This window comes from Populus euphratica, unplaced genomic scaffold, assembly GCF_000495115.2.
Source record: "Populus euphratica unplaced genomic scaffold, PopEup_1.0 scaffold8.1, whole genome shotgun sequence".
Classification (NCBI taxonomy): Eukaryota; Viridiplantae; Streptophyta; class Magnoliopsida; order Malpighiales; family Salicaceae; genus Populus; species Populus euphratica.
Window position 1 is genome coordinate 2376736 of NW_011499855.1, and position 22666 is coordinate 2399401.

The window sequence follows — 22666 nt, forward strand, 5'->3', positions numbered from 1 at the left end:
AATTGTATTTGTCCAGGGGGAGACAAGAGAAGTGGTGAGATTTTGACCGTGGACCAAAAATGAGAAAGTATGTTTCGTATTTGACCAATATACTACTTTAAAATTCAAATAAAAAATAATACATCATTATCAATTATTATTGTCCAAAAACAAAGAAACAATCGAAGGGAGAGGAGAAACTAAAGATAATTGTCTTAAATAATTCTTAATTTTTCTATTGCCCCTTTAAGTCGTTTGTTGATTTAATTTAAATAAATAATGGAATGAAGCGTCGTAATTTGGTGAGACTGAGATTTCTTTGCTTTGATCTTTCTTCTCTCTCTTTCTGTATATATTCCATAAAAAAGGAGAGCGAATATTATTCATTCCCACTTCCTCCTTCCCGTTCATTGATTACGTTGTAGACTAAAGAAAAGCTCTTCAATTTTTATTTTTGCTGGATTTTAACACCAGCTAGAGAAACGAATTCAATTCCTACCCTCCCCCCCTCCTCATCAAAGGCAAGGAGATGAAATCATTTAGGAAACTGAGAGGATTTACTTCACTTCACAAACAAGTAGTACATAAAAACCCAAGGGATCTTCCCTCTTTCTCTCAATCACATGAACTTGCTAAAGCCTCTCAGGTACTTCTCTTCACTCCTCTCCCTCTCTCGTTCTTGCTTTGCCTCGATTTCGCAGCAGCCAAAGACGACTGCTGCTTCTTCTTACTTAAATAATTTACATTTTGTGTCGGTCAATTGCAACTTCTTTTTTTGTTGTTGTTGTTGAATAGATAATTGAGGATTTAAAGCTTAATTTGATCTGATCAGAGTCTTTTTGAGTTTGTTTGGATAATAATAATAATAATAATTGTAATAAAGGGAAAGCGTAAACATTGAAATGATTGGTTTGGTTAGTGAATAGATTATGTATAATTACTTTAATAAACCCATTATTTTAAGCTATATTAATGATCGAATGTTAGCTACTTTTTTATGTGCTTGTGATCGCTTGGGATCTGTTTCTTATAAAATTTGGTTGCTTTTTATTATTTTCAGGACATGATAGATATGAAAGATTGCTATGATAGCTTACTTTCTGCTGCCGCTGGAACCGCCAATTGTGCCTTTGGTACTCCTTTTTTTCTCGCGCCGCATTTTACTTGAATTCCTTGTATTCTTTTTCCATGGATACCACCGTCAATTCATAAGAAGGGGCATCGAGTTTGATATTCTTGTATCGGCCTGGGTATTTACAGTTTTACTAACACTATCATTTGATTGTTAGTCCACTAATGCCATTCTCCTTTCCCTTCAACAAATTGTCTTTTGCTTAAATAAATGAAGCGTAAAACTCGCATTCATTTACTAAATTTTTTTTCTTTTTCTGGAAGGGGGAACTTGAAGTGTGAAACTAATAATGATAATGTTTTGGTGGAAGGCCTTTATTGATAGTTGGTGGTTCAATTAGAACGAAGTGGCAGCCATATAGTCCCTTAAGAAATGAAGCTTGAAGTTTTTTAAGGCAATGTTATACTATAAATTTGAAGAAGTCTCAGCTCCCAGTCATCAACTAACATCCAATGGCAACATTGCAAAAGCTAATTATTATGGTTCACAGAACAAAATATTTAGAAAGGAAAGGCATAGTAGTTGCGATTAAAATATCGTATTAGCTTTGTTTTGATGGCCCTGGGTATGGAGTTATTTAGATCACATGAATCATGTTTTGAGCATGACAATTACTCTGCAATGAGTGAGTTGGAGGTCTGTGGAGCACCCAATTTCATGAACAAACTTGGTACATAACAAATGGGCAAGAACTAAATTTTCGCATAACACCGGTGATACATAACATAACTGAAATCAGGCAGCCTTTATCGTTACAAACCACTTCTGCGGCATTTTTTCATTTCACACCACCACAGCCTATTACATAACCATAACCTTTATCGTTCCGAAAACCTCAGTTTTGCAGCCAATTTGTTTTTTATTTTGTCATTGATAGTCTCCAACAACTCTTCACATGCACTTTTAATTTTGTTCAGTAATTTCACCAATATCAATCTTCACTCTTCAGATTCTGCATCTAAACTAAACATCCTAGTGATCATTTTAAGATCTAATCCAAATACCTCAACTCTCTTCCAAATTTGATTTTGCAAATTATTTGTACAAATTAAGAATCAACAAGATTATGTGGCATCTTATATTGCTTTTTTCTTTTTTGTGATATTAATTACTAAATGTATTTACTACAATGGCCATTTGTTAAAATTATTAAAAATTATGTTGAGTGCTTAACAAGTTTCTTAAATAAACCGTGACTGTTATGTGATACCTGGGATGTTGTGACTCAAGATATTATCCAAAAGAAAGTCATCCCAAAGATTAAAACCTGTTTTGGAACCTTAAATTGCAATAGATTCCCACCAGATGAACCGTGACTGGCAGTAGCCTAATTTATGCACATGTGGCATTTTCCTGCATTTTAGCTTGCTGTTGGCCTTTTGGTTTATAGATTGTGAGGATTTACTGAGGATTTAAAATGAGTTCGTTAGTGAACATCACAGTGTTTTATGTGTTGATTTAGAGCACTTGTATGTTTTGAAGGATCCTGTTTTGGTGTGTAATTCTAGAATGTTCTCACTTCTGTCTTTCCTCAGAATTCTCAGAATCATTGCGTGAAATGGGTGCTTGCCTTCTTGCGAAAACTGCATTGAATGATGATGAAGAAAGTGGTAAGTGGACAGTTTTGTTCGTCATGATATTGCTGTTAAAAGTTAAAAGAAAATTGTTAGTGGGGACTAAAACTTCTTTTCAGTGTTTGTTGTAATATCTGAGTTGCATTTCTTTTGTATAGATTTATTGACATTTGCAATGAAGATATAAAGCTAAACCATCCCAATCCTTTTCTACTAATTCTTACTTCAGAAAATCACATTTGACTGAGATATACTTAACTCACAGTCAATATTTTACTGTCTTGATACATGCTACAGATCCAGGGACCTAACTAGAGTTGTTTTCATGAGCCTGTACTTTGGAAACTGTGTTTTTACTAACATCTTTGTTTTATTGAAGTTATGTTCAAATGGATTCTGCTTTCTCTTCCTTAAGTTGCTAGAGAATTTACTTGTGCATTTGTTACAGAATCAACAATCTCACCTGTTTTTTCATCAATTTTAACTGAAGATACCATTTCAAGTTTCAATTTTCAAAAAGATCATGGTGATACATTCAGAAAACTTTAATGCAATGATAATAATTGGTCTTTAATTCAATGAATTTGTTCCTTTTGAGTGCATATTCAATTACATATAGTTGCATTCCAAGAAGGTTATAGGAAGTGAAGCTGAAGTTGGCTCTGTTTTCTTTGCAGGCAGGGTCTTGCTGATGCTGGGAAAAGTGCAATTTGAACTCCAGAAACTTGTTGACTGCTACGTGAGTTGTTGTTTTGTAATAAAAATTGCTAAGATTCCTGGCTATGTTGTGGTACTGATTTTTAGTCTGATATTTCCAGCGTTCTCACATAAATCAAACAATCATAAGCCCGTCAGAGTCTCTTCTGAACGAACTTCAAACAGTTGAGGTCAGTGGTACTTTTTACAAGCTTTCACTAACTTAGACTATCTATAACTTTTCATGTTAAACTATCTTTAGAAAATGCTTAAATTCTTAATGATTGAAATCAGTGCTCACACTTAAACATTTATTTTATTATTTTTTCTATTATCTTGTATATGGTAGTTAAAGCATTTTACTGGAGCAGTCGCTGAAGACTTTTTTCATTCATACAGGAGATGAAGCAGCAGTGTAACGAGAAAAGGTTTGTGGTACTATTTCAAGCACCTTTCTAAACTTGCACCTGCACCCACACACTCAAAAAAAGAAAGAAAGAAAGAAAAACAAAAGAAGGAAGGAAAAATCAGAAACAAATAAAAAGAAAAATGAAAGCCCTGAAATTTGATATAAATATCATCTCCCCATGTTACTTGGTTTACAGAGATGTATATGTGCACATGGCGAGACAGAGAGAAAGAGTAAGTGGAAGAAATGGAAAGGGAGAGAGTTTTTCTATGCAGCAAATACAAGCAGCTTATGATGAATATGATGAGGAGGCCACTTTGTTTGTTTTTCGTCTTAAATCCCTGAAGGAAGGACAATCTCGCAGTCTTCTTACACAGGCGGCTCGGCACCATGCTGCTCAGGTTTCTTTTTCTCCAATCAATTTTGTTTTTAAACCTGTTGGTTTAATAGTTAATTCTGCTTCTTTCTTGAAATCAGCTGTGCTTATTTAAGAAGGCTCTTAAGTCTCTTGAAGCTGTTGAGCCGCATGTCAAATTGGTCTCAGAACAGCAGCATATAGATTACCACTTTAGTGGACTTGATGATGATGGGAGGGATGATGATGATTATGATGATGTCAATGATGATGGAGAATTGAGCTTTGACTATGGACAAAATGACCAGGAGCAAGAAGTTTCCAAATCAATAAATTCAATGGAGGTAAGACTTTAATGCACTTTTCATCAGTGGAGCCAATCAGCTTACCATTTCTTTTCGGAAAAGCAACTATAATGCATTGTGTTTTAGGATTTTATGAATAGCATTGCCTTGTAAAGGAGGAAATTTGCACAATTCACTTGTGGTTTCTAGTGCGTGAATTCTGGATTCTAGGATTGACCTTTCTGTGTTACCTGTTCATGTAGAAACTTATTCAACAGGGCAAACAATTCAAGACGATCTTTTATAGTCACTCGTCATGATTTCCATTTTTTTCTATCAATGCATCCTTCAACTGAAATTTCTATTCCATTTTAACTTCAACTTGCTGTATAACAATTTGTGCAGTTGGATTTAGAGGACATTACATTTCCCCAAGCTGTGACATTGGAAATGGCAAAGGTAAACCTTCATATTATGGACTTGGGTGTTCTAAGTGATCATGCTGATTTCATATCTGGGTAATGCAATTGTAGGCCTGTTAATGAGGATCTAATCTGCCTGGCCAGGCTTTCTAAATCTGAGAACTACTATCATATTTCACCATCCTTGCATGCTTGAACTTTTTTTTTAAAAAAAATGATTTGTGTGCTCGAACTAATAACCTGACAAAATCAGCATGAAAGCCTTAGCATGGATAATCTCAATAATAAGTAACGTAATGGAACACAATACATGCCATATCTGCTCTTAGTGTTTCCTTCTATTAGATAATATTATTTATTCCTTTTGGATATCCACTTGAACTTGTATTTATAGATCTCCCATTTGAGTAATTGAGTTGGGTTGGATGAGTTGACAGATACATAGACTTTCACCCTTTCTACTCATAGAGCACCGTGTATCTTGCTTTATTTCAGCTCTAACATGAATTTTTGCTGTAATCTATTTCTATAACGCAAGACCAGGACATCAGATCTTTGACTGATGGTGAGTTTTATGCTTCTCTTTGGACTGCTTGCAGGAAAATCTAGTTAGAAGTTACAGCACATCGTTTCCTATAAAGGGAGAACTTAGTGGAGGCACCCAATCAGCTCCACTTTTCGCTGAAGTGAAATCTGATCCAGCTGGAAAAACAAAACGACTGATGCCATCATCCACACGAAAGTTCAACACTTACGTATTGCCTACTCCAGCGGACCCAAAGAGTTCAAATTATGCAGGACCTGGTAGCCTGGTTTCTCAAACATTAAAGCCAAGTTTGAGTGGGCGTCCTCTGAATTTGTGGCACTCATCCCCTATTGGCCATAAAAAAAATGATAAGTTACTAGGAGTTGAAATGTCTAGCAAGCCCACTGCTATAAATTCGCAGTCAGTACTCAAGGAGAGCAACAACAACACTGCATCCACCCGATTACCTCCTCCTCTAGCTGATGGACTTCTTTTTTCAAGGCTTGAGCCACCGGCTCCCGCTGAATCTAAGAAAATAAAAAGATATGCCTTATCTGGTCCTATTACATCCCAGCCATGGTCTACAAAGGCAGTCTCCTCAGAACATCCACAATTGTTCTCTGGACCCCTTTTGCGATATCAAACAGCCCAGCTATTTTCATCACCTCCGAAAGTGTCTCCAAGAATATCACCAAAAGTATCTCCTAGTTCTTCCCCTCCATTTGTGTCCTCACCCAAAATCAGCGAGCTACATGAGCTTCCCAGACCCCCAGTCACTTCAACCTCCAAGTCTCCAGGGGCTGTAGGTTTGGTTGGTCATTCAGCGCCACTGTTTCCCAAAGGCCACATGCTTCCTGGTACAAGCAAAATGTCAACATCAAATGTAGAATCTCAACTGCCTACACCTTCTCAAGTTGTCCCTCGCAGTTTTTCAATACCCTCTAGCAGACATAGAGTAATGGTCGCTCAGAATTCAGGGATTGTTGAGAATGTTGCCTCACCTCCTCTAACCCCGTTATCTTTATCTAACACCCAGCCATCATCCACCGGTTCCCAGATCGTCAATCAGACAGTTCAAATCAGAGGTAATTCATAATCCAAAGCATTTGAATGGTTATTTAGTTTAGGATAAGTTATGCTCGTGCATCACCATCTCACTGGGATTATTAGTTCTGGGGGTTAGACTGATCGAGGTACATTTTTGGATAGCATAAAACCATTCTTATACTAGCTGAAGTCCCAATGAGAACAAGCTGTATGCATCTGAGAAACTCTTGCATGTTTTTTCGTCAGTTGCAATTTCTCATTTAAATAATTTATAGAGATGCATAATTTTAGTTCCTTGATAGACATATACATGCACCAAATGTAAATGAACTTAGTTTTTTAATGTATACATGCTCATGCATCCAATGAAAGTGGTATCATTTCTAAATCTCAGTACATTTGGTCAATGCAGGTGCAGTTTGATTCTATTCTTTTATAGTGATAGCTTTGCTTTAAGTTCAGCAGCAACCAAAATTTGAGCTCACACGATTCTCGCATCATTGGTACAGTTGGAGAACTGTAAATATAATCCTTGTCTACTGATTTCTGGCTTGCAATGTCATTTTTGTTAATCTGTTGATTTTTATTTTTTTTGCTCTCCTTGGAAGCAATATCCCAATTCCATTTATTTCTTGTCCTCAATTAAGGACCATTTCGCATAACAGAGTTGAGTTGTCTAGACTGTGGACTCGTGGAGTGCTAACCGGATAGATTATTCTACATTTCCCGTTATGTATCATGTTCACTCGAGTGATTTCGCTGTCCCAAAGCAATCATGCTCTATGATGTTCACCGACTTGCCAAAGATAAAAAAATAAAGACCTCCATTTCTGAAAGCGGAGGTTCGTTCCCTCTCTTTTTATCTCCACCATCTTGTTCGGTGATAGTAACCGCAAGATATGGTGACTCGGAGATTCTACTGTTTTTTTTCTTTTTTTGATGGAAGACGAGAGATTCTTCTCGTAATAAAGAGGATTTCTTGGTGTGACTTTAACTAGATGCATCTAATAATTAATTATACGAGTAAACAAGCACACAACCGTTGCCATATAATGAGTTAATTAATATATGGAATTAGGTAACTGCCTCTTAGTGGCCTGTTATTTACAGCTTCCGGCAGCACCGTATCTCACAAATCCCAGCAGTTCCGGTCCTTCCAGTCTTGAGTTATTCACAAAACTGCTTTCGAACAACCAGTACCAAGGAAAGAACAATTAAAAGACACTTCCAACAAAGAAATTAAACGAAAGCTTTTGATTCCAATGAATCAGTCTGTTTACCTTTCCTCCGTGAACTTGGAGAAAGAACCTGAGGCAGGTATGGTGCCACATAAATCATTGTTCGACACGTCACTGCACAGAGAGGTTAGATTGTTGGACGGGCAAAAGATTGTGGAGAAGAAAAGGTGATTTGGAGATCACAAAGAAGACTCACATGATCTTTAGACTCTCCAATTTGGTCAGTTCTCTTGGTATCCTTCCAGTCAGTCTGTTGCCGTTCAGTCTCCTGCGTGGTAATTACGTGACACACCAGGCAAAGATGGACCATCAGCAATACGTTAGCTAGGTCGTCATAAAAGTGAAAACGAACCTGACAATATTAATGATTTTATCCACTTGATTCTGATCAAGCATCTGTAAATGAAAGGGTAGGTAATTAAAATTAACACAGATCTGAAAGTATGCTTACAGGAATTTAAGATTGGAAAGCTTAGAAAGTGAAGCAGGAATGGTCCCAGTGAGGTTGTTGTGATATAGATCCAAGCTCACAAGGCTCTTAAGGTTTCCAAGCTCCCTTGGTATAGGACCCACCAGTTCATTCATGTACAGTTCCCTGTATAGGGAACATAAACCTAACATTAGTATTGTTAGCATTAAACTCTTAGCACACTACAAATCATGTCGAATTTAATGCTAGAATCCATTTGATCACAAGTCCACCAGATGGTAGGTGAGGTGAATGTTGTCTTGATATAGTCCTGGATAAAACTAGCAACAAGCTGATTAACCACTAAAGAACCCTATCGACCGTACTCGATTGCTAAAATCCAGTTAGTTCATAGACTGATACAACCCGATTTTGCTTACATTTTAGCCCAATTTGCTGTGCTCTTTCAACGAATTCAAATCACTTAAACATCAAGCATTTTGATGGTTAATCTATGTAGTCAAGAAAATGAAAAAAATGTTTTTAAATTCTCTGGATAGTTTGAAGTGCTTACAGATACTGAAGACGGACGAGCTTCCCCAAATCAGGAACCAGACTGCCTGAAAGCTTTGCGTTTCCAAGGTCTCTGCAACGGCCAATATTTTAGTACTCACTATTTATTACTTCTATAATTTGTCGAGTTAATTACTTCCTTGACAATTTAACAGATAATTATTTCTGTTTTTTTTACAAGACAGAATTTATGCTACTCTTAAATTTACATGTGCATGTATGTATATAACAACTTTCATGTTTTTTTCTCCCTTTCTTCTCCTTTATTACTAGCACATCAGAGTCACACAACCTGTTTCAAAGAGTTTGAGTTGTAGAAAAGAAACAAAAATGAGTTAAGGATATGGTAGTACTATGATCTTTGAACATCATGTCTGAAAAAGTTGTCCACCCAGGAGATCATCATGTACAAATAGATGTCACGCACCCATGCAGATTAGTAAATTTGGTCAGAAATGAGGGGCTTGTCCCAAGTGCCTAATTAGATGTCTTGGACTATTTAAGGTCTAAATAATTGTTTTCAGAAGCAAAAATACAGTCATAGTTTTCAAATCTTAACAACCAGACAACACACAAACTACAAAAATGAAAGCAAACATGCACAGAGGCTCAAATAAAATGTGAAACAAAAAAGGGAGAGATAGGGATACTGCAAGATTAGTAGTAAATATACGTATGGTGCTTACAGTCGGGTAACCCGATTATCACCATCACAGGTAACGTGGAACCAAGTACATGGATCCACCAAGTTTGGGTCCCAGCTCAGGAGAACATGCCCTGGATCCTTCACTGCTCTCCTCAGAGCGTACAAAGCATCCCCTAGTTCATGGACCAAAAGGTTAAAATCACAGTTCAATTATACTCACAGTTGGTGAAAAATGGAAGAAGAACCTATGCGTACCTTCTAAATTTGCATTTGTTAGTGCTAGAATGATTGATGGAAGAACAAGAACGAGAAGCTGTAACACAGCACAGCTTGCCATTTAGGGAACTTTAGGCCTGGGTAAAGAGTCAAGATGCTTATGGCACTTTTACAGGTTGATGGGGGGGGAGAGAGAGTAAAGAGTTCAGTAAGTTTGTATAAAGAATGGAAGCACAAGGGAAACAGCATTTGTCGGGGAATTTATAGAGCTCATAAAAGAGTTTGGTTACTGTGCATTAAGAAAAAAATAAATAAAGGGAAACAATTTTCTCCACTGCAAAGTTTTTATGAAGTGGGTCTATCTCTTCAATTGTTTAGTTGCTCTGTCTGATGCCGCCTAGAGTCCTTGCACGTTCTAAATTACCCTTAGTCATTCACTACGTGGACGATTCTGTCCTCATCACCTGTGCAGTGTCTATATTCCTATTCCTTTTCAGCCATTGCTGGCCATGTCAGATCTTGGAAGGTAGGAGAGCAGCAGCAGAGAGAGACCTGGCATAAAGCAAGACTAGTCCAGTTCACTGAGGACCACTTTATGGTCCTCATACTTGACCGACCATGACACTTTAGGAGGGTATACTTTAACAAAAAAAAGATGCAAATTCAATCAAATTGAACTATATACCTACTAATATCTTGCATTTGGATGCATGAGGAATTTTCTACTTTATGTTCCACAAAGTAAGGTTGAAACTCGAAAGAAGCAAACACGCATGTGTAGTGTTCACTAGCCATGTAATAATGATAATCGCAAGTGAAGACTTCTCTGTTAATTATCTTAGAGTTAGTAGTGATTGCTTTTTTTGATAAAATTAGTAGTTGTTAATTAATTATGTAATTAGATTTAATTAAATCCAAGCACCAAGCAGTTTTTCAATGCTATTTGGTAATCATATTTTTTTTTGAACAAATCATAATGACAGTAGCTAGTCATAGAGATTGCAGAGTGCTGCGTGCATGCAGCGTCGGAATGAGCGAAATCAACAAACTTTTTTTTTTTTTTTTGAATAAGAGAGCCAAAACAAGATAGAGGAGAATATTTGAGACTCATTAAGCTTGTCCATTTCCCACTTCCAAGTTTCAAGTTCCCCGAGCATAAAAAAGAATATTTAAAGCATGGATTTTCTTAATGGTTATATACGTTACGAACTTCTTTTTTTGCGCATCTTAAGAGGTGTTAAAAATATAGATATGGACAAGTCCGAAGAGCATAAGCATAAGAGAATAATATCACTTTGAAATATATATATATATGTTGTGGTCGAGCAAACGCCTCCTATGTTTTATTTACTGTTTTCCTCCCTCTAGGTGCTTCAATAACGTATATTTAATGTGTTTCGAGAACTTAAATACATGCTGTAGATTCGGCACTGAGAGGCCCATTTTCAGAGGAGTAGACTACTCTCTCAATTCACTAATGGCAAAGGAAGCATCGTTCTGGTAATTAACCAATTTAGAGGAGATTCGTTGGCTCTCGACGAGAGGCCCATTTTCAAAGGAATAGACTACTCTCTCAATTCACTAATGGCAAAGGAAGCATCGTTCTGGTAATTAACCAATTTAGAGGAGATTCGTTGGCTCTCGACGAGAGGCCCATTTTCAAAGGAATAGACTACTCTCTCAATTCACTAATGGCAAAGCAAGCATCGTTCTGGTAATTAACCAATTTAGAGGAGATTCGGTGGCTCTCGAACATTTTTCATTTTTCTATTCTTGTTAATCCAACAGTCTTTGCATACGATCGAGTACAGTTGTCTTTGGATAGATATGCAATATGGTCATCTGGGACCTAAGTAATCCCCCTTTCGTACATTTAGAAAAGTTTCAATAGCTCTGAAATATTTTCTCAAGTTATAGAACAATCAATAGGAGCCTAGCCCAGTTATGTCAGCAATACTCCTGGCTTCACTTTAAAAATGGGAGGTGGCTGTTCGGCTCAATAAACGGAGATAAACCTACATATTAATTAATGTGTTCGTATTAATTAATCACAACCTTTGATATTTTCTTTTTAAAAAAAAGGAAAAAAAAATTCTTGCCTCAGCAAAATAACAGTGTGTATATAAGTTTCATGGTTATAAAATCCATTCTAATTTATTACTTATCAGTTAAACTAATTAATCAAAATTTTCTTGAGTTCGAGTAATACTATTTTAAAATTTTTTTAAAAAAATAAATTGAATTGCATGTAGTGTTTTAATTGCATGGATCAAGTTATGAGTTGACTAGCAAATCCTACCAAGTTTAACCAACTCAAATCCTAGCACAATTTAATACAAAAATCAACTTGAATTAAATTTTTAATTGTGTATCAAACCTTTAAACCAATCAAGCTGAAACAGATTTAATAACATCTAAATTATTAAAATCATGAATTAACTTATAAAGTCAAAACATAATTATTATGTAAAATCACTTTAAAAACCAATAAAATCAAAATGAAATCGTTCTCCCTCAATGAAACCTCTCAAAATCATTCAAAATCATGATTGTATACCTATTTTACGGTTTCATCGCCAAACTGTCTTTAATGCAATATGAGGTAGAATTAGATTCACCATTGACTCCATGTGAATGGAATCAATGAACTTTCTTTGTCTTTATCACAAAAGAAAGAGTGAAAACACAAAAGGGCATGGATCCTGTTTGCTCTCATTACCATTCTCTGCGTCTACCCAGTCAATGTTGTGCCTACATATCCAATTAACCATCTTCTCTCCTCGGATGAAACCTATCTATCCTTTCGAACGTCAGAGAAAATGCTAAAAGAGAAAGAATTCAAACTATATCAGCAATGCTAAGATTAAAATTTCAAAAGTTTCAGAGGATGATCTTTCCAAATATTGATTCTTTTTTATTTCCATCGCGGTCATTAACTCGGAAGTAAAGTGTTGCTTCTTGGGTTGGAGAGGCCCTTAGAAGTTGCGGCTAGCTGGTTAACGGACCACGTCCACTAGCAAGGAGGAGATGGGACTGTTTGGTTGGTGGCATGGGAGACTCGTCTTTTAAAGTTTGACATAATTGCTTGTTTGGAATTCTGCAATATTTTATTGTGTTTTTTTTAAAGTATTTTTATTTTAAAATATATTAAAATAATATATTTTTTAATTTTATTTTTAATATCAATAGATCAAATGAGTTAAAAATATTAAAAAATTAATTTTAAATAAAAAATTTAAATTTTGAACGAACACAATCATTATCTTACTAAACAGGTTTTTAATTCATAGTTCTTAATGCACTGCAAGTTTTGACTTGGTAGTGGGAGGAGCTTGTCTCCTTCTACTGCTTCTGGATTCGAGTCCTCATGAGCACGTCTGTCACTCCCGTAGTGCTTTACATATTTACTGAATTTATAGGGTGTTTGATAAACTATAGAATTAATCGTTGTATGCATAAGCTAATCTAGATACCAATGTAAATTAAAAAAAAAACAATAAAAAAATTCTTAATTCATAGTATATCTACACATGCATGGCAGGGTTTTCATTTAAACCGTGACAATCTATTTATACAGCAGCGAAATTTTATTCGTCTCCTTATTCTTGGTTTTATACCAATTTAAATTTTTTATTTTTAAAATTATTTTTATTTTGTTGTTATTTGATTAGAAAATCTGGTTGTTATTAAATCATCAACTATATGAAATCATATCATGTTTTTATTTTGACATGTATAATATAAGAGTGATTTAAACATTAAAAAGAAAGCAAAAGTAATTTTAAAAATAAAAGATTGACATTAGTAAAAAAGAAAACGGAAGGCCAGGCCAATATAAAACAAAAGGTACAGTAACTCGCAAAGAAGATTTTAACCGTTAGTGGAAATGACACCGATGTTTACAAGAGTAATAAAAAATATTTTTTTAATATTTTTTATTTAAAAATATACTAAATATTTTTTTTTATTTTTTTTCACATCAAAATAATACAATAATACTAAAAAATAGTTTAAAATAAAAAATAAATTTTAATAAAAACTAAGTTCTACCACAACTGTAAATAGGATAAAAATATAAGAAAAATCATTTCTCCTTAGAAAATTATTATCTTAATATCAAAATAATTTAAAAATATAAAATATTAATTTCAAATATAAAAAATCAAATTTTACTTTACTATCATTTGGAATGCAATACTAAACAGGGGCTTCAAGCACTTAGGTTTGATTAATTGTTTTTTAATAATATCAAATATTGAGGTATTACCAGTGTGTTTTTAATAGGATATTTATCATGAATTTAAAATCCAATGTACATTGGGTAATGTATTTTTTAATATTAAAATAATAATATATTAGATATAAATTTTTTAAAATACTTAAACATATTAGATTGACATGTAATAATTTTAGATAATTTGCTAAATCCACGAGACAACAATAATTTTATAAAAAACAAGTAAAAACAAATTAGAAAATTAATTCTCAATCAATAAAATATTAAAGGTTGAGATTGAGAAATAAACCATTCAAATATTCTTTAAAATAATAAAAAAAAAATATATTCAACTTGGTTTAGTCTTCCAAGCCCACGACACAGGTCATGAGAACACGATAATTATATAAAAAGAAAATATGAAGTTCAATTCCTCACAAATCTAATATTGAATGATAATTTTTTTAAAAAAATCTAAATAAACCTTGATTAGCTTATCAATAGGTTATGAGACATGGTAAGTCCATGAAAAACAAAAAAATAAATCACAAAACCCGATGCATAATCAATTCAACGTTAAAGGATAAATTTAAAACGAAAGATCAAATAACAATAAGTACAAAAAAAATAACCCAAGTCTACCCGAGATAACTTGTTAAACTTATAACCATGATCACAGTACTAAAATAACCCTATAAAAATAAATAAATAATCAATTAAAAAAATAAATAAAGCAACTCAGGTTTATTTGCTAACCTCATGACTCGATTAATGATATTGAGATAACTTAGTATAGCACAAAAAAAAAAATCACTAACACAATTATAAAAAAACTTAAGTCGTGAGCTAAGTAGGTTGACTCAATTTTTTAGTTTTTTTTAGTTTTTTTTTTTTCAATTTCACATTTTCATATTGAGTTAATTAGGAACAAGATTTTATAATTTATTTGGGTTTGCATTATATAAGGTTATTTCGATCTCATAATCCATGTTTAACAAATTGACTCAACTTATTTTTCTGGTTAAATTTTATTTTCAATTTCATATTTTATCATTGGATTAATTAAGAATTGAATTTAATAATTTTTTTTATTTTCTTTCATTATAGTTATTAGGGTCTCGTAACCTAAATAATAAATTTAACAGGTTAACCCGAGTTGATCTAAATCAATCTAATGTATTTTTGTTTTAATATCTAAAAAATAAAGTCATCTTAATTTTATTTTTAAATCAAACTATATTTTTATTGGTCATTCAAATTATTTTTAAAAATATCAATATAATTAAATTATATTAAATCAATTTCTTTATAATATTATATTTTTATTTAAAAAGACATTAATAATACCTAAAAAGAATTTGAAAATAATCTAGTAAAGTTGTCTAAAAAGCCTAGTACTAAAGAGTCTCATCATCGAGATTCGCTGGGGACTTTCTTATCCTTTGACAAGGGATATTTAGATTATAACTATTAACTAAAAATCATACTTCGATTCTGTACCTAATGTCCCGAGAATTTCTTACAAGGAATTTGCTAACAAAATTTATATACAAGGAGTCAAGGACACTTGTTAAGGAGTGGGGGGGTTAAAGCTCCTCAACCCAACCCCAGCAACGTACTTTAATTTAAAACCAATATTTTTAACAATTGCATTTCACTTTTAACTAAACAAATGTTATTAACATTTTTTAATGTCTCGATCTTTCCATAAATCATAGGACTTTCCTCATTTCCAACACATTGCTTTGTTCATTTTTTATTTTCTGTAGTTATTTTTTCTTAAGTATTTTTTTTCTTTTTCTTTCTTATTTTCAGTTTGAATGTTTGGTGCAGCGATGACAAAAAAATGTTAGTTTTTCGTATTATTTTTTTCCTTCTCACCCTTCTTATTGAAGGTGTTACAATTTAATATTAAAAAGAATACGGAGTTTTCCTCAACGAAAAAATAATAATAAAGAACAAAAGAGTACTGATTTTTGTAGTGGTACAAGAAATTCCTAAAACATCCATAAAAGGAGGAGAATTAAATTGAAACCCCTAAAAAAAAATAATGGTCATGCTATCATTAAAGTTAAAAAAGAAAAAAAGAAACTTTTAGGAATGGAAAAAAGGTCATATTAGTGAATTTAAATTTTAATAAAGGGGTTTTAATATATAATAATTATCCCTTTTTCTATTCCCCGTGGCAATCAACAATAATTAGCCTCATTAAATATTTATCAACAGATGCCCCTTGATCACCTGTTAGCTTTATTATTTATATAATTACCTCAGACAATATATTCGTAATTGTTTTTGCTTTTTTTTTGCCCTTTCTCGAGGCCCGGTGCTCGAGGCAATTCTCTCTCGTTTATCTCCAGTGCACATTACAAAACACAAGCCCGACGCTATTAATTTTAATCACTTACTGAATTAATCACCGGAGAGCCTCCTAGTCGTAATAAACAGACCCATCTACCTTTGAGAGAATAATAGTTCTATAGTGAAGGGAAATGCTGAGTTCCACAACCGGTCAAATCATCATGTTTTAGATTTGTATTTTTAGACATTATTAAATTGAGTTTTACAAATTAATTATTGAAAATTTATATAATTATTATTTTTAAAATTTATAAAATTAATTGAAATACATGTAATTTCACCTAATCATTTATATTAATTAAAAAAAATAGCTGAGTTATATATAACCCAGAATTGACAAACTATTTAATTAAATTATGCACTCTTGGCCCCATGGAAAAGCTGAACTCACCATGGCAAACTTGAATAAAGGACGAACTGGGGTCAAAGATCTTTTTAGTTTGAATTATGTTTATAGTCCAACATGTCAACAATAAAGCGAGTTGTAGCTGTTTTTCTTTCTTTCCATCTCCTTTTTCCCCCCATACTTAAATTCAATTGCTATCTTTTTAAAGCTTCACCCATATTAACCTAGGGTTGTGTTCATCCATCCATGATTACTTTTCTTGGTGTTTTGGGGTCGTCCAAATCAACAAACTCAATCGGCCTCTGTGATGCGTTGCCAGAATAAAAGGTGGCAACCACCATATGATACATCCAATAAATTCGATATTATTTTGGAGTAGAGAAATAGAAGAGAGATTTTATAGGTAAATATATTTAAATCAATTTTTGCGACGCTTGGTATGATTTTTCTTTCATCTTAGTATACACATGTCTTGTACATCCATGAAGTAATTTTTTTTTTTAATAACCTGTCGCCTAATTGATTTGTTTTCTCTATTTTGGATAGTTGAAATTCATTTTACAGCAACCTGAAACAATTTAAATAACTTCAAAAACCAAAATAACTAGTTAATTAATATATGCAAATTATTATCTTCAGCTTTTGACCATTTATTTATTTATTGATTGCAATGCTCCATATTTCTCGTACCTCCACTGCATGTTAGGTATGAGTTTGGCCAAACCACCATCATGAAATTATGTCGGGAGTGATTCTTTTAAGCTATTTCAATTAAATGGATATCATTTGTTAAACTTTTGTTTTTGGGATTTTTTCCTTGATTAAATAAATAATTTATGTTTTATTTTTCTGAGTTAATGTATTTCAATTTTTAAATTAATAATCATTTTGTTGATCCAAAAAATAAATAATCATTTTGAAAACTTTTAATATCGTTTTATGCAATGAGGGATGTGTCAATAGGTAAAGGATAATTTTCTCGAAAGTTATCTTTAAGTAAGCCATATACAAGGGACGCATAAAAATATATCAGTTTATATTATACAGAAGAAAAAATTTAATGGAAGGACCCATTAAAGATTATGTATATATTTAGGGAGATAATGGCTAATTTAAACATGTAATTAATGATACTGGGAGAAAATCCTTAAAATATGAGGCAGGACATGTTGAGTTAATTCACCAAAATTAGACTATTCCTCGCAAGTTTGACCATGGATGGAAGCGAGTATTTTTATTTTTACATGCACTTTATGGCCATAGAATAATTTTTAGAGAAAATATGAAATTTATAGGTCATTAATTGTTGAGAAAACGCTATTATTTTTAAAGTGAGGTTTTATAGCCTTTTAATTTATGTGATTGATTTCCGATTTTTTTTCATGTTTAAACATCCCGTTTGGGCTTTTTAATAGATTAAAATATGTTTATAAAAAATCATAATGATTAATTTATGAGCTTTAAAAAAAACGGAGAGGCAAAGAAAATGAGTAATATTTAGGTTCATTGCTTGGACTAGGACAATAGGGATGCCCTTCCCTGTCTTCAATGTATATAAAAATGGGAAATATTGAGGGTTGATTAATAATATTAAGTCAGCGATGTCTTTAAAAATCATTTATTTTAAGCCTTTTGACATGTTTAGATATGTGCACATAAGCTTTGAATTTAATATTAATAAATATATCAACTAGAAAGGTAGATAAACGTAATCTTTGTTAATAAACATTATTCCAAGGTGGATAGTATTTTATGAGGAAATTATTAGATATATATCTAATTTATTAACTTATTCATAGGTCATCTACTTGTAACAATTTCTAAATAAAACTAGATTGGCGGCCAGGACATGCGGGCCACGTCAAAATTTCTTCACTTCAGAAAATAAAATGATTGATTAATTTGACAATATGATAGAAAAATAAAACAATAATCAAAAAATAATTTTATAAAAAGTATTGCACATGTGAGGGCAAAGCTGTGAAAAAAATAAGACAAAAAAAAAAGGTCAACTCTTTTTAATTAAGTTTTCAAGTGCACTTTTATTATCATATAAGAAGGATTATATATAAAAAAATCATAAAATTTAATTTTTAAAAAATAAAATGTTAAAAAATTAAATTATAACAAAATAGCAATTAAAAAAATAAAAATAACAAAATTTAATTTGAGAGTTAAATTGAAATGAATAAAAATATTAACAAAAAAAATAAATCAAAAGAATGAAGACCGAAATGAAAAAAAAGAAACCCTATAAACTTGAATTGAAACATGAAATTGAAAAAAACAAAAAACTTTTATACAAGGGTCAAGGAAAAAAAATCTAAAAAATAAGGATCAAGTTGAAAACATCAATACATGATTAAAAAAATTAAACATGTAGAATTTTTCAACACATTTTTTAACATAAAAAAATTCATAAATATAAATTGAAAAACTTATGCATGTATTTAATTAAATAAATCAAGAATTATTGTGCAAATAATTGATTTTAAAGAAATTCATTAACTATAAACAAAAATAAAATTGAAAAATATAAAAGACATGTGTGTGTATCTCAATATATTTAATATTGCAATGCAGGTCATTTATCTTGTTATGTTTAATGAATTTATTTATTAAAATCAATTTATAATATAAGCCATCACACATAAAAATTATTAAATAAGATAAAAAGAAAAAACATATAATACAAGGATATATATATTAAAAAAGTATCATACTAACCTCTTCAAAAATTAAACACTTCTAATACAATTAAAAAATAATTATTATTTAAAAAATCTTAGGCATGATGAGCTAGGCTAAGCGCTTGGCCCATGAATAAAAAGCCCGTGCACGAGCCTTAATTTTTTTTTCTAAGTGGATGGATGACATGTCTTTTATCCCAATGCAACTTAAAAAATAAATGATACGTTGTTTGTCTTAGTAGAGGACGTGTCGTTTAGATGGTGGCTAAAAAAACATGATTGCTAGTTGTTTTCTTTAAAAATAATAATCCAAAACATTTTATGAACCTTATTCAAATCAATCTATAACCTCTAAAAACACAAAAAAACTACCTCAAAACCCAAAAATTAAAAATCTTTCCAAACTTGAATATATTTTTTAGGCACTTAAAGGTTAAAAAAACACATAATTTAAATTTTTCTTATTATGTTGAATCATTTGATATAAAAATCAACTATTTTAGTGGTCAAAATCTTCGCAACAACAACATTTTCTCTTTACACTATAATCATGCAAGCCCCTCTCTTTTCTCTCACCCATAAATAATTGAAAAATAATAAAAATAAAATATGGTACTGAAATTAATATTTTTTAAACTAAAGGGATCAATTAATTCAATAACTAAAAAAATAAGAAACTAAAATATGCTTCTCAAATCAATTTGAAAACCACTAAATGTTTTACCTTAGTTTTTTATTTTTATCTTCTGTCTTTCATTTAAATCCTCTCTCCGAAAAGGAAAACATGTAATTAAATAATAATTTGGGTTTAAAATAACTTAATTGTGCAAGGAAAAACTTCAATGATAAAATTGATTTTTTAAAAAAAATCACCGCATCAATGTTAACTATACAAGGCTATGGCTAGGCTATACGGCAGTCAACTTTCAAGTTTAAACTAGGAATTTTCTTTGAAATTAATTAAATTAAATTCTATAAGTAAACAAAAATAAATAAAAATCGATCTCTTCTATCGGCGGAGGAACCATAATTAAGCCCATTTCAATAGGCACACGGGCTGTCGGGCTCACGGGCAATGGCCTCGCCCAAATGGTTTCCTCCTCAGCGAACTTTTGTTTCTCATATCATCATCTTCAATTAATTAAACAAGCTTGTAACCAAAAAATAAATTAATAAACAAGCTGAAATAGAGTTTCATGCACGCAAAACTTCTTTAAAGTAAAAATAAATTATGAAAAAAAATAAAATATAGCATCGATAAGCATACTAATTTTTCATAAAATTCAGGCGTAAATCCAATTGTACAGATAAACTTTCATTAAAAAAAAAACCTGCCCATGCACTAAGCAAGAACATGTTTTTATTTATTGCGGTGCAGAATAAGGCTAAAGGAAAAGTACAATTTATATTGGAACAGTGGCATTTATGCTGGTATTTTGTCCCCCGTGTTCAATTAGAGTACCTTGAAGCTCAAGCGTCTTGTATAATCACTGTAACTTCAAATGCTAATAGAACAAAAAGAAAAGGAAAAAAAAATGTAAAAATTGAATTAAGTAGATAATTAAATGCCAAGCACAACGATTAAATTAAATAATTAATAACAAATAGGAGTGGACTATAAGTTAAAAGATGGGGGCGCTGACTTTAAAAACATTAGGATAAGCTTAAAAATCAAACAACAAATGAAAGATTATAGAGATAAAGCATAATTCTTGGAGGTTCAAAATACTTATTTTGTAAGAAATAAGCCATAATACTAATTAGGGTATAGCAAATGAAAGACGGTCCATGATGTCTCCCACTTCCTCTCTCCCGAATTTCTAACAGTGAAGGCATACTATAACCATCTGTGTTCGTTTGTCGAGACTAATTGTTTTTGGGGAAAAGAACAGAAGAAGACTAAGTTAATCACAGCAAACAATGGCTCGAGGAGATGGCCGATTGGCACCTCATAATGACTCTCATACATGAAACGAAAACATCTGTTTTTCTTTAGTTTTAGGCTGCTGACAACAATGCATTTTTAGCGATTCAGGAGGCCGAGAAATGGAATAACAAAAAAGTGAACGAAGTCACAAGATCCTCGAGTTGCCCTCACTCATGAGCTGCTGGTATTTGTCCACTCAGGTGGTTACAGTTCAACCTCCTACATACCATATCATGCTATAATATTTGTTGTCACTTGATCTAGGTTTCCTCAACCATTCAAGAGATATGTACATGTATGCTTACATAAACCTTGAAGATTTTAAATGGCCAAGAGACTCCAGAATTTTTCCAGTAAGTTGATTCTGGTGCAGGGCCAAGCTTCTCGAATTTCTCAAATTACCAATTTCAGTTAGATGGAACTTGGAAGCATCAATTAGTCTAATAATAACATCGTGTCCTTTTTTCACCTCTTATCATAAATCTAAACTGGTTCAGTGCATGTTAGACGACGGTGAATGAAAAGAATTTAGACTCTACATGTCAAGTAAACTAGTTCTTATCATGAACATGATATGCTAATAAAAGTATTTAACTTACCAATACTGAAGATTGGTGACAAGTCCAAGCTCACTGACGAGTATTAGCAAGGTCCCTTCAACAATCAAATCCAATTTCAAATTACCAAAACGTACATGACAATGACCTAAAAAAGAGTAAAGTTCGGAAAGATGGCACATACACCCTGCCGACACTGTTATTGCTGTTGCAAGTAGCTTGAAACCATGTACATAGATTGACTAGTGTAGGAGCCCAGCTATGCAGCAAGTTGCTTGGATCTGGCAAATTTGCTTTCCAAGGAGAAAGAGCATCCCCTGTTGAGCAAGAAATTAACTATCATAAGCAGCATTCGAGTACCATATCCAAAGAGAAAATATTGAATTTAACTGGGATTTGATATCATCGTTAGAAAAGATCTTTATAGCCCCAGAATTTGGCTTGACCAAAAGGTGTGTGTTTCAGTTCTGATACCTTCTGTGTTGCAGTCTACAGACGATGCCATCAGGATTGATCAGAGAAATCTGAACAGGAGAGATCACGTATTTGGAGTTGAATTTCCATGTGAACATTTTGATAGTTATAGAACAGAATTGGCAGTTTCCCACGATCCCCACACACGATAAAGAAAAGAAATCTAAAATATGAGGTTTAAATCAATATTTCAACTCCAGTGAGTCGCCGAGAAATTTCACCATTAACTTTATCGAAAGTGCCAGGAAGTCCTCATCATTTTAATATTCAAAAGTCAAGTTTGAACCGTTCAGATCTTCGAGTGTAACATGGGTAATTTTTAATGAGATTTTTATTTGAAAATGTATTAAAATAAAAATTATATATTTTTTTAAAATTTCTTTTTAATATTAATATAAAACAATATAAAAATATAAATAATAATCATTTAAGATTAAAAAATAAATTTTTTTAAAATTATAATTAAACCACCTTGACAAACAACAAGAAGCATGATGCAAGTGTTTTATAAATAATTTGGTAGATTAAGGAAATTTTGATGGTTAGATATTTGAAATTATGGTTGTTTTTTAAATAATTTTTTTTAGAA

General features: G+C 32.3%; 2 protein-coding genes and 1 long non-coding RNA gene across 3 annotated transcripts; 1 reads left to right on the forward strand and 2 right to left on the reverse strand.

The window, feature by feature from the left end:
* The first annotated feature begins 258 nt into the window (after positions 1-258).
* On the forward strand, positions 259-7052 carry LOC105123063 (uncharacterized protein At2g33490-like). Its single transcript, XM_011022529.1, has 11 exons — positions 259-625; positions 1040-1112; positions 2647-2721; positions 3363-3424; positions 3504-3572; positions 3781-3809; positions 3987-4191; positions 4268-4489; positions 4835-4888; positions 5451-6462; positions 6837-7052. The coding sequence occupies exons 1-11, from the start codon at positions 509-511 to the stop codon at positions 6845-6847; spliced, it is 1929 nt and encodes a 642-aa protein (XP_011020831.1). The 5' UTR covers positions 259-508; the 3' UTR covers positions 6848-7052.
* A 357-nt stretch (positions 7053-7409) lies between these two features.
* LOC105123062 (somatic embryogenesis receptor kinase 1-like) lies at positions 7410-9871 on the reverse strand. The gene is made up of 7 exons (XM_011022528.1): positions 9546-9871; positions 9331-9463; positions 8646-8717; positions 8114-8257; positions 7859-7930; positions 7705-7776; positions 7410-7603 (listed from the first exon to the last, which is right to left on the reverse strand). Exons 1-7 carry the CDS (start codon positions 9625-9627, stop codon positions 7525-7527), a joined length of 654 nt encoding a protein of 217 aa, XP_011020830.1. The 5' UTR covers positions 9628-9871; the 3' UTR covers positions 7410-7524.
* A 10483-nt stretch (positions 9872-20354) lies between these two features.
* LOC105123064 (uncharacterized) lies at positions 20355-22292 on the reverse strand. The gene is made up of 4 exons (XR_841794.1): positions 22078-22292; positions 21788-21920; positions 21646-21700; positions 20355-20624 (listed from the first exon to the last, which is right to left on the reverse strand). It is a non-coding gene; the product is annotated as an uncharacterized LOC105123064 (long non-coding RNA).
* Positions 22293-22666: the final 374 nt, after the last annotated feature.